A 12,476-nucleotide genomic window follows, 5' to 3' on the forward strand; every position below is an offset into this window, starting at 1 on the left:
ACATGTGATGAGGGTGGGATGCAATTTCACAGATAACCTCCACAAGACTGTGAGCCTGTGTCAAATAAAAGGCATAGGCTACTTCTCTTTATCCTTGGTGCCTAGCTCATCATAAGAGTATAATATTTGCTGTATGAATTATTTTTTGATATTAATAATATTAGTGGGGAAGTAAAGATATCAGCCTTGAGAATAGTAATCCTAAAAATACTTATAGAAAATTTCAAATAAGTAACTCTTTTTCATCCTGTAAGAATGCCAATATGCTAAGACTTACTGCCTTCTGGCTTGTCCTAACATAAGTGAACAGAACCTAGTAGTTCCTTCTATTTTATGAGTCTGAATTGTTTAAGTCTCAGCTACCATTTCTAACCAAGAAGTTGTAATACTGCTTGGGAAAATTTACACAGGGATTTTACCTACCTCATCTGGAGGACACGTCTTATCAGAATTTGTGTCATTCAGTTTTTCTCCCATTTTCTTACATACATATTTTAGTTTCTCCTCACATGATTGGACTTTCCACTGACCTAGCTTTGAAAGGAGACAAAAAACATTTGCTTGGAAAGGAAATTATTTACCACATATTCAGAACTGAATTCACAAAATCTATGTGTGTGTGTGTGTGTGTGTGTGTGAGAGAGAGAGAGAGAGAGAGAGACGGCGGGGGCAGGGGGAGAGAGCGAGAGAGAGACAAATTATCAAATGTGAGAACACCCTCCTAGAAAATGCTACTCAACAGGCTTGCAAAGTGATGGCTCACAGCCAGTTACCTCAGGATCACCTCAAGGTCACATTGTGGATAAATTTTGTTTTCTTATAAGAGTAACAATAAAATCATCAAAGGACATTTAGTATAGAAGTTGAAGAGAGAAGATTTCAGACCACGGTTGCCAGCATTCTAGTCTTCTTCCCTGTGGCATGGCCAAAGTTGGAAAGTTTTAGGCACATCATTGACCTCCCTTTCTCAGTTTCCTCATGTGTAAAATGTTGATGGTAGTTAGAATAGCTATTCTCCATGAATTCTAGATCAAAAGTTTTCTTCAACTCTACTACAGCCTAGACTTCAAAATTACCTCTTTCAAATATGCTACTTAGCATTAATTTGCTAAATTGAGTAAATCACTTTGCTTTCTTCAAATTAAATTTTAATAAGTTGATTATAATAAGGGTCAGTTTTGAACACTGGAATGCTGTCTAGGTATGTCATCAATTCACCCTTGCCCATGGGAACCCCTTTCCATAATCTGATGTTCTTCTATCATGTTTGATATCCTTTTAAACAGAGCACCAAATGTGACACCTTTCTAAATTTCTTTTAAATACACATAACATTTGTTGTTTCCACTTAAGTCTCTTTAGATGTCTGAGTGATATCATAACCAATTAGGAGTCCACAGGAAAGTGATGCAAATGAAACAAAGAGGTACATATATCTTTTCTGCTCAAGACACAGCCTATTTTGGATTATTAATAAAGGATGTTCAAAAAATGTCTAGGTGGCTGGGCATGGTGGCTCACGCCTGTAATCCCAGCACTTTGGGAGGGGGCAGGCGGATCACGAGGTCAGGAGTTTGAGACCACCCTGACTAGCATGGTGAAACCCTGACTCTACTAAAAACACAAAAATTAGCTGGGTGTGGTGGCACACACTTGTCATCCTAGCTACTCAGGAGGCTGGGGCAGGATAACCACTTGAACTTGGGAGGGGGAGATTCAGTGAGCCAAGATTGTGCCATTGCACTCCAGCCCAGGCAACAGAGTGAGACTCCATATCAAAAAAAAAAAAAAGAAATGTTTAGGCATTCTACAGGAATAAGATGTTCTCTGAAAAAGTTAGGCCTAATTTTTAAATAAAATTATTTTTTCACTTCTCAAAGTAGTATTGATATAAAACAATCTGAACATGAATTTGGAAGATGGGATTCTTCAGGTTAAGTTGTGGCTATCTGCCCAATATCACATTGATGACAGAAAGGTGAGTTGAGGCCCTGGTCCTGAGAGAAAGCAAGTCGCTGGAATCAGTCTGGTGCAAGAATCTGAGTTCTAAAGGGATTCTCTGTATCTGTTTGAGACCAAAAGAGATGCTCTCAGATAGGATGTCGGTTGGTTATTTAGTAATTGCTTTTATTCACCTTTTCAAAGTAGCTACCAGAAAGATAATCTAGACTCTAGATTACTTTTCACCAACCTTTGGCACCAGGGACCAGTTTTGTGGAAGACAATTTTTCCACAGATGGTGGGGAGGAGGATAGTTTTGGGATGAAATTGTTCCACAGGAATGTGCAACCTAGGTGCCTTGCATGTGCAGTTCACAATAGGGTTCACTGTCCTATGAGACTCTAATGCTGCTGCCAATCTGACAGGAGGTGGAGCTCAGGCAGTGATGTTTGCTTGCCCGCTGCTCACCTCCTGCTGTGCCGCCCAGTTCTTAACAGGTAATCGTTTGTAGTCCTGCACCCATGATCTAGAGGGCCCTTACCTTTTATTTTCTTTCCAGGTTATACACAAACATCCCAACCAAAGAAATCTTAATATTATCATTAGGCATAACAGTAAGAACATAAATAAACCAGGGGAGTTTCCTACCTCTCCTAAGTAGGAAACACAGCTGGGCGTCTTATTGTAGGGAATATTTGGCTCATTCTCATCCCAAAATGTGAGAGTAACTTCAGTACCATCTGACCACTGAAATAAAGTTGGTATGTTTATGTTCTTGAGGCCTGTCCATATGTCTTCTTTGGCATCTGAAAGAAAAATGTTTTATTCGTTTGGTTGTGCTCAGTTTCATACTTTAATATGTACATTGTTATACGAATTTTTACATTCAGATATGGAGTTTTAAGAGCCTTTTTAGTATTCTTAAGTTGATTATTAATATGTTGATAAGGCAGGCAGGTTGGGTAATGAAAGCTTTTCAAGTCACTTGTGCAAGTAAAGTACATGGGTAGAATATCTGCAGGCTGGGTGTTCCTGATATCTGGCGTAGATAAACTCTGCTTTATGGGATGAATGAAATTCTATAAGTACAATCATACCTATCCCAATTTGAATAGAAATACTGTCCATTGCTGCCCTTGTAAGACTCTGCTGCCTTCACAAGTGAAACAAGGAGCACCAGGCTGGCACTGAGTAGGTTCCTACTCTTAGCTATTATTAGTGAATTCTAGGAAGAGATTATAATACTGTCAGTCTAGTATATTTTCCTTTACCCGTCTTTAGCTTTCAAATAATTACAAAAGTGAAGTAATTACCACTTAAGTTTTTGGCGCAACTTAAATAAAATTTAGCTCATGAGAAGAGGGAAATCTTTCAATCAGTGGTGGTACTGTCAAATTGGTTGCCACTAGGCACATGTGGCCACTTAATTAAAATGAAGTAAAAGTCCTACAACAGAAAGGCTGAAGCTGGGAAAAACAATAAAAATAAAATGAAGTAAAAGTAATAATTCAGTTCCTTAGTTGCCCTAGCTACCTGTCAAGTGCTCAAAAACTGCATGTGGCTTGTGGCCACCGTACTACACAGCGCCGTTTGTAGAACAGTTCCATCACCATAGACAATCCTATCTGACAGTGCTGACCTGTGAGATCAATCTGTAAGCTTTTCGTTCCCATCAAGAGTCTAAAACCAGGGATGCTTTAAAATGTCTTCAGCCTCTCAAATAGGATATTTTTTAAAACTTACCCTCATTATGGAGTTTTGTGACAACCACCTCCACATCTGCTAGAGAATGAATGCTGATTAAGTCACTACTGAAGGCTTTGCATTTTGTATGTGCCTTATCCCAGGAATTACTTTCATTTACCAGCAGATAGCAAAATCCATTATTTGGCAGCCAGCCTGCATCACAGCGGGTATCTGAGTATGTCCAGACATCTGGGGGAAAAACAGCTATTTATATTCCAGTAAAAATAAATCTATTTTGAATCAATAACACTGCAAATTCTTTTTTCTTGAATAATGAGTCTTCTGGAAAACTGGGGAATGTGATCTCAGACGCTACAGTGACATGAATTTATGTGGTGCCTACCACATAAATGAGGTATACATGGTATCATAGGAATTCCCATTGGGATTCAGAAAATGATGTGACTTTTTAATGTGATATCAATGTGCTATATGGCTGAGCACAGACTATTAAAAGGTTTGGACACAATCAAGGGAGAGATTGCCCTTAGTCCAAGTAGACAGTAGAAAAATGTGTGTTAAGTCAGTTTCTGACAAATCTTTTCCTGGGTATGGAACTTGTTATGTTTCCCTGCAGTCTCTGTCCTTGAGAAGATTATAAGAAGGCAAGCCTCCTTTTCTTGCATGGTCAGCTTAGCAAGAGGATGTAGATTAATGCTCACTGTTGAACAAAGGACAGGCAGAGATTTAAAGGACAGAATAAGACATTTACACACTTTGCATCCAAGAAATGGCAGCAATGGAGGGAAAGGGCAAAGGTTACCCGTGGACTTCTTTCCTCCCCTCTGCTAGACAGATGGTCCTTATGGAATTAGTGATTCTGTTTTGACCATGATAAAGCTCACAAGTGAAGGTCTAATCTTTCCAGATTAGAAAAAAGAATGAAGTATAAACCCCTACAGAATACTTCTACCAGAAAGTGAGTTGGTTACTCAGACTTCACTGATTCAGAACCATTTGGAATATCTGTTGTAAGAAAACACAGCATCTTAAAAATGTGGACAGTTTGTTTTTTTTACTGACAGTTTGTTTTTTAAAGTGATTCAGATTCAGCTAGCCTCTTAGGCTTGCAAGATAACTCAATTAACTTTAATATTCTGAAATAGCATGTATTGTTGTTATATTTTATAATTACGATAAAAGAACAGAGGAAAAATATCACCCATAATGGAACTTAATGCAATCATTTTCATATTCTAATTTGTGTCTCAATGAATACATATTTTTACGAGATTAAAATGATAAGTAGGCATATCATTTGGTTTTGTTCTTTGTATTTTCCTGCTGGCACAGTTATTTTAGTAAATGCATATTATTCAATCATGTGGAAACATCATGATTTACTTAATAATTGCTACTGTGAGATATTTACTTAATCTATCATCAGTTGCTCTAGTTTATTTTCATTTGTGCTGGATTTTCTATTATGCCTTTTGTTGTATGGACTAAATTTTGTTTAAATCAACTTGGAAGATAAATGTTCATTTCCTCTATTATCTTAAAATATCCCCTTACAATCTTTATTCTATATCTAGTTTTTCCTTAAAAATTGCACTATGCTTCTTTTTAGATGACAAGACATTTGGATGATTTATTCCCTTCACTCATAGTTCCTTAAAGCAGGACACTGAAAAATCATCCTTTGTTGGGGATTGGTCATAGTGGTAGGGAAAAGCTATAGGGAAAGGACACAGAGCCCCAGGGGAGCATAGCTGAAGGCAGCTGTTCTATAACTCTGAGGCAGAGGGCAAGGAGTTGGTACAAGGGAATGTAGGGAATTTATCTTAAACAGGCTTGTTTACTTATATTGACTAGGAACTGACCTTTGATCATCCCCGAGTGAAGTTCCCTGAAAGGGGAACAATAAATGCTAATTACCTACAGGTTGTGTTTCCTCCAGATTTTCATCATTGTGCCTGCACTGAATAAAAGCAAGCAGCTCCAGTTTCTCGGGGCTGCTCTCTGGCCACCAAAGCCAGTCAGTCACCTAACTACTCTTACACTGCATACTTGTGTCTGAGTACTCCTTTTATCGGTTGTCGGCCAGGGTCTGCGGGATGGACCCAGCAGGTACTGCCCTGTGTGAGGAGTGCTGCAACAGATTGTGACAAACCCTCAAAAACGAAAGCGAAATGACTGCACAATAAGTAATTGGTGCCCACTGGGGATTTCCAAGTCGAGCGGGTTTTCAAGCTAGGGCTTTATCATGGGACAACAGCTATCAGCTCAACAGCAACAGTATATAAAAGTATTGAAACAGCTGCTTAAAGCTAGTGGAGCCTCGATCTCAAAGGCCCAATTAAGGGACCTAATGCAAACTGTAGTTTTCCATAACCCATGGTTCCCAGAAGAAGGCACACTAGGCCTAGAGCTCTGGGAGCAAGTGGGAAGAAATCTTAAATGACATCATGAACAAGGGCAATGGGTCCCAGCAACAACTTTAACATTACGGGCCTTAGTTAAGGCTGCTTTGGCCCCACTCTACACAAGAGCCAAAAAAGTGAAAGGAGGAAGAACCATCATCTACCTTACCACCTCCTCCTCCTCCCTCAGCCCCGCTGTTATCAACTAAAGGTGCCACAGAGGAGGCAGAGATTTTCCCTGAGCCGCCTCCCACAATAAATTGGAAAAAAGACTGGGACTCTGTCTTAGGCAAGTGACATTAGAAGGGGATGTCTTGGCTTGCCCGGTGATGCAAGGTCAACAAGGTAATCAGGTATATGAACCCATTACTTTCGACACTTATAAAGAGACAACAAAAAGCATTAGAGAATACAGAGCGGCTAGCTCATTTACAAAAAGATTAATTGAGGCCATAGCAGACGGCTTCCATATGACCCCATGGGACTGGTCAGTGCTAGCTAAAACAACTTTAGAGGCCAGTCAATACTTCCTCTGGAGGGCAGAATATGATGAGTTGTGCAAACAACAAACCAATCAGAATCAATCCTTTCCCCTTGATAGGTCTGGCTGTGTCCCCACACAAATCTCACCTTAAATTCCCATGTATTGTAGGAGGGTCCTGGTGAAAGGTAATTGATTCATGGGGGCATGTCTCTCCCATGCTGTTCTCGTGATAGTGAATAAGTTTCACAAGATCTGATGGTTTTATAAGGGGGAGTTTCCCTGCACAAGCTCTCTCTCTTTGCCCACCACCATCCATGGGAGACAGGACTTGCTCATCTTCGCCTTCTGCCATGATTGTGAGGCCTCCCCAGCCATGTGGAACTGTAAGCCCATTAAACCTCTTTTTCTTTCCAGTCTTGGGTATGTCTTTATCAGTAGCATGAAAATGGACTAATACACCCCTCCAGTTTTGAGTATTAGTTTCTCTCACTTGGTGAGGATGTAATTAAATACCAGGTATACATCAGGCCCTATGCTTGACAGTCAAGGCACTCCTCTTCTCCATTCTTTCAAAAACACCTCAAACCTTTCTACTCCTCAAAAACTTCAGTTGTTCTTGTGTCTCTTTCATCCTCAAGCTCCCTGAATAACCCCCCTCATTGTATATATTGTGTCCTTCTGCACCTCTTCTTTTTACTTGATTTTTCGATGCAAAGACCTGCCTGGCAGAGAAGGATAGAAGAAGGCCGGGTGCTGTGGAGCACAGGGTGAAGAAGCCTGGGATTACTCCTGAGTCCATAGGTTTTGCCTCATTATGGAGGCATGCACAGTAGTGGTTCTCAGACTTGACCACGCAGTAGAACCACAGGGAGAGCTTCTTAAAACACAGATTGCTGGCTGGGTGCAATGGCTAATGCCTGTAATACCAGTACTTTGGGATGCCAAGGCGGGAGGATCACAAGGTCAGGAGTTTGAGACCAGCCTGACTAACATGGTGAAACCCTGTCTCTATTAAAAATACAAAAATTAGCCAGGTGTGGTGGTGCATGCCTGTAATCCCAGCTACTCAGGAGGCTAAGGAAGGAGAATCCCTTGAACCCAGGAAGTGAACGTTGCTGTGAGCTGAGACTGTACCACTGCACTCCAGCCTGGGCAACAGAAGGAGACTATATCTCAAAAAAAAACCAAAAAACAAAAAACAAACAAACAAAAAAAACAACACAGATTGCTGGACCCCATCCTGGGAGTTTCTGATGTAGCAAGTCTGGAGTGGGTCCTGAGAGCTTGTATTTCTAACAGGAAGAGGTGATGCTGATGTTCTTGGTCTGGGGACCATCCTTGGAGAACCACTGCTCTGGAGAAAAAAGAGCCACACACGAACAGAAGTATATTTCCTATCTCAAATATCTCTGCCTTCTCCTGGGCACATATTATTATGTAATACATATTATTATTTAATATTCTTCATTACCTCAACCAAAGCTTTATTGATATATGGTTGATAATATCTAACCATAGGGTCAAAAATCAAGTACTTTTCTATACTGTCAGTATCAGGAGAAGGAAAGTTGGAAATGGTTGTCAGAAATGATTTACTTTTTTTTCACAAAACTATGATTTTAAGGCCTATTTGAATGAGTAAGTGAAGACGATACCTGTTAACTCCACTGTATTATTTAATGGTTTCCTGCAGACATAGGGCAGTTGAGCTTCACAGGAAAAGCTCTGCCACAGACCAGACTCGGCATCCATTCTTGCACAGCTGGACCCACCTATGGTAGGTGCACTGGGCCTGTCTTAAAACAGAACATTTTTCAAAGCATTAGAATGAGAAAATTAGGGCCAGGATGGTGGTCAGAAAGAATAATTTATATTCCTAATTTTACGCTTTTATGGGAACTCATAGTATACTTAAAATGTGTAAGCCTCAATAAATAATTATGTGCTCAAATATGTCTTTCTTTTAAAATATAGGATCTAAGGGGAAAACACTATGATATATTATAATTTTAAAAACAAGAACAAAACAAAACGTTTTTTCCCCAAATGACTTCCAGGTCATATTCTATGGTTAGTAGCTCTTAATTTGCTACTTCATAAAGTAAAAATATTAATTTATCATTGTCATGCCATTAAGGCCTTGAGTTAAAGATTATCTTTAAAGATTCTATTTACTGAAATAATAAGAGTATTACTTCATTTACTGATAAGGAAGTTTAGCAACCTAAATTAACTAAAGTGACTAACTCAGTTTTCCCATATGCGTGCAGAGCAGTTTTGTACTGAAATTAGTGTTAACTTTAGGTTCTACATTTGCCTAAGATTTTATTCTATTTTTCAAAGTTGTCTAATCCTTCATTTGGGGAGAACGTCTTTAGGCTCTGCGGCATTTTGTTTGTTTTATTCCCTACAAGACTTTCTTTGAGGTATTTATTGTATTGTAACACACAACCATTATGTTGTCAGTACTTGGGTGCTATAACGGGGAGACCCCAAGAGTTTGAAAACGAGGTGATATTTCATATTAGAGTTAAGCTGCAGATGACATACAGCATGGGTGAGTCATAGACATGCCAAGTCCTTTAGGGACACAGAATGGCTCCTAGGCCATGTGGTGGAACTCATTCTGCTCTTACATAAAAATGGAGGGTGGTTATAGAGGTCTAAAGGTTCAAAGGCTCAGTTGCCCATGGTGTGGTTCAGCTTGGCTATAACAGTACCATAATTAAGAATGGTTTATTATTTTTTAAATTTATTTTCTTAGTGAACAGTTCACAGACAAAGAATGGTTTAGGAAGAAAAAATTATTCTGAGAGGTAACCATAATAGGAGTTGCCAAGATTTTGAAATTTTCTAAGCTATTGGTAAGTGAGAAGCTTTTGCTTTCTTGAAGATTTGTTGGTGCAGAGGGGGTGGGGAAAGAACAGTTACCTGGGTCCCAGTTGAGAAAGTTTAATGGTTTGTGGTCTGACCATTCCCAGCCTCTAGCAGAGTACAGTTGATTTAAACCAATCCAGAAAATTCTAGCAATGCCTTCTTTTTCTGTAAGAATTAAAAAGTGACAAAGTTGCCTAAGTTATTATCTAAATTAGACTTACATTTCTACTAATAACAAACAAATCTGCAGACCTTGATTATAAGGCAGCAATCCCTGTAGGAGGCTATCTATGCATCAAAGGCAGGCAATGCTGATAGACAAGAAACTTCAGACTATTGAGAAACCCAAAGGCTAATAAGTTAATTCAATTCTGCTTTCCTATCAGCTTGTCAAATTCCCTTTCATCTAAGGTAAGAACATAAGCTTCTCAGAGTAGCTGTCTCACTATCTATTTTTAATCCTTTTATTAATATAGAAGACTTATCAAAAGCAGCTTCCATTGTACTTCTAGATTTTGAAGATCTGACTGTATTCCAAAGTGACAATTTAAATTCATTATGCATACACATAATTTGCCAGGTTCTAGGGATATAAAAACCAAAATGAAAAAGTCCCTGCCCTCATGAGAATTTCAATTTAGTAGAAGGATACAGACATGGATCCCTCAAATGATCATGTTTTTCTGGGACTGGGTCAGAAATATGTATAGGAGCTGTTTATGTATATATATGTATGTACAGACTGGAGATACAGAATGAGACACACACACACACACACACACACACACACACTCACTCTACAGTGGAGACAGATCTCTCAAATTTATTACTTGACAACCAGATGCCATCAGCAATTAAGAAAGGTAGAAGGCGGGTGGATCACCTGAGGTCAAGAGTTTGAGACCAGCCTGACCAACATAGTGAAACCCCGTCTCTACTAAAAATACAAAATTTAGCTGAGCATGGTGGCACATGTCTGTAATCTCAGCTACTTGGGAGGCTGAGGCAGGAGAATTGCTTGAACTCGGGAGACAGAGGTTACAGTGAGCCAAGATCATGCCGCTTCTCTCCATCCTGGGCAACCGAGTGAGACTCTGTCTCAAAAAAAAAAAAAAAAAAAAGATAGAAAGCAGATATAATTTAGGTAGTGAGGCCAATTTCTGATATGTGACTCAATGTGCATATGCCCACAAAAAAGTGGATGCAATCAAGCTGGTATGGGTTCATGTATATTGAAAAGGGAATGTGTAAATGATGGTAAGGATTTTCAGTACTGCTTAGGAAGTCATTACTCCTAGATCAATATTTACACATGGTAGTTTTCAGTAAAGGGGTACTTAATAAAAATTTATTTTGATTTGGATACCGTGAGTTTTGGAGGTTAAAACATAGTTTTCTTGGATTTTGGGAAACTAACAGTCATAATTAGGCATATTGGTATGCCTAAGAAGCTTTCATACTGGAAGAGGAACTTGAAACATTCGAAAGAGATATACTTTTAAAATTTATGATATATATTAAATGTGGGGCATGTCTGGCCAGGAGTAGGGTACAATAAGGTCCTTTACCGTGTTACCTTACTTTCATGAGTTATTAAAGAAAACCGATGCATAAAGAATCATGGAACATTTGTTCCTCTAAATGCGTCATTAGATTGTTTGGTAGGATGTTTATTGTCACACTTTGGCACTTTTCTCCTTCATTGAAATCATCAGTTTCCAAATGTTAATATTCTAGGAAACTTAAATTTATTGGCATTTTCCATTCTTGACAATATTTTTTTGTAAGGCTTCAGTGAGGTCTGGAATAGAATTCCAATGCCAAACAGTAGCCCATTTGGCGTATTTGGCAGATTTTCATTCTAAAGATCTGAATATTCACGTGAGAGACAATACAGGAAAAGGGTAAAGCTGTGAGTAAGAAAGGAGGTCTGAATGAAGCTGTAACCAAAAAGAATGACAAAAGACCTGTGGCCTTTTAATGATAAAATGAGATAAAGAAAGATATCTAAGAGGGGTAAGTAGTAGTATAAAAAAGTAAGCTGGGCATGATCCTGTGCTCCTGTAGTCCTAGCTACTTGGAAGACTGAGGTGGGAGGATCGTATGAGCCCAGGAGTTCAAGGTTGTAGTGTGCTCTGATCACACCTGTGAATATCCACTGCACTCCAGCCTGGACAACAGAGTGAGATTCTGTTTCTGTTTCTAATAAATAAATAAATAAATAAATAAATAAGAATTCTGCAATTTTATATGTTGATATTCAAATCCCAATCTGACACTTATTAGCTGTATGATGTTGGGTGTGTTACTTCTAAGTATCAATTTCCTTATCTAGTGATAAAACATTTGTTTAATGAGGTTGTAGTAATGATTAATGGATTTATCTGGAGAAAGCAGGGCTTGTTTATTGCAAGTATTTATCAAATAGTTCCAGTTATTATAAAATAGTGTGACAGGGTCTATCTGAATTAGACAATATTTGTTTGTTTAATATGTAGCAATAAAGCTTTGTGCAAAAGTAAAAACAACCCGTGAGACCCATTTGTGCCTGCAAAGAACTTACAGTCTTATAAAAGGTGAATCCATTTATATATCTGATACAATTTGTTTTCAAACTGACTGTTCAAATTTAGGGTCTGCTAAATACTTGTGGGTGACTTTGGACAAGTTATATTTCCTCTCTGAGCCTCGAATTCCTCATCTGCAAAATGGCATAACAATAATGTCCACCTCATAAGGTAGTTAGGTGGGATTAAATGAGATAATGTATAAAAAGTATACAAAGTAGTCTGTCTGGCACTTCATCATCATATATTACTATTATTTGTCTTTCATCCAAAGATAAATAATCAGGGACTCAGTAACTTAGGTTTCTTGATTTTTAAATATAATAAAATTTCTGTTTACATAGTTTCTTCAAAAGATATAAAAGACTCTGGAAAGTGTTACAGAATTTTACTGAGTACATAAAAGAAGTCCTAAATAAATAGAAAGGCATAAAATTTTCATGGTTGAGAAGACAATATTGAAATATTGAAATAGCAATACCTTTTTTTTTTTTTTTT

The 12,476-nt window shown here is 38.4% G+C and overlaps 1 protein-coding gene across 1 annotated transcript in view; it reads right to left on the reverse strand.

Moving 5' to 3' along the window:
- LY75 (lymphocyte antigen 75) overlaps window positions 1-12,476 on the reverse strand; it is a 102,336-nt gene that overhangs the window by 73,379 nt on the left and 16,481 nt on the right. The window contains exons 5-9 of the mRNA XM_032286641.1: window positions 9,466-9,576; window positions 8,190-8,330; window positions 3,685-3,876; window positions 2,590-2,747; window positions 424-534 (exon numbers count right to left, since the gene is read on the reverse strand). Coding sequence (XP_032142532.1) covers window positions 424-534; window positions 2,590-2,747; window positions 3,685-3,876; window positions 8,190-8,330; window positions 9,466-9,576 — 713 coding nt within the window. The remainder of the gene's footprint in view (window positions 1-423; window positions 535-2,589; window positions 2,748-3,684; window positions 3,877-8,189; window positions 8,331-9,465; window positions 9,577-12,476) is intronic.

The sequence above is a fragment of the Sapajus apella genome, unplaced genomic scaffold (genome assembly GCF_009761245.1).
Source record: "Sapajus apella isolate SASKATOON/1434 unplaced genomic scaffold, GSC_monkey_1.0 scaffold18, whole genome shotgun sequence".
Lineage (NCBI taxonomy): Eukaryota > Metazoa > Chordata > Mammalia > Primates > Cebidae > Sapajus > Sapajus apella.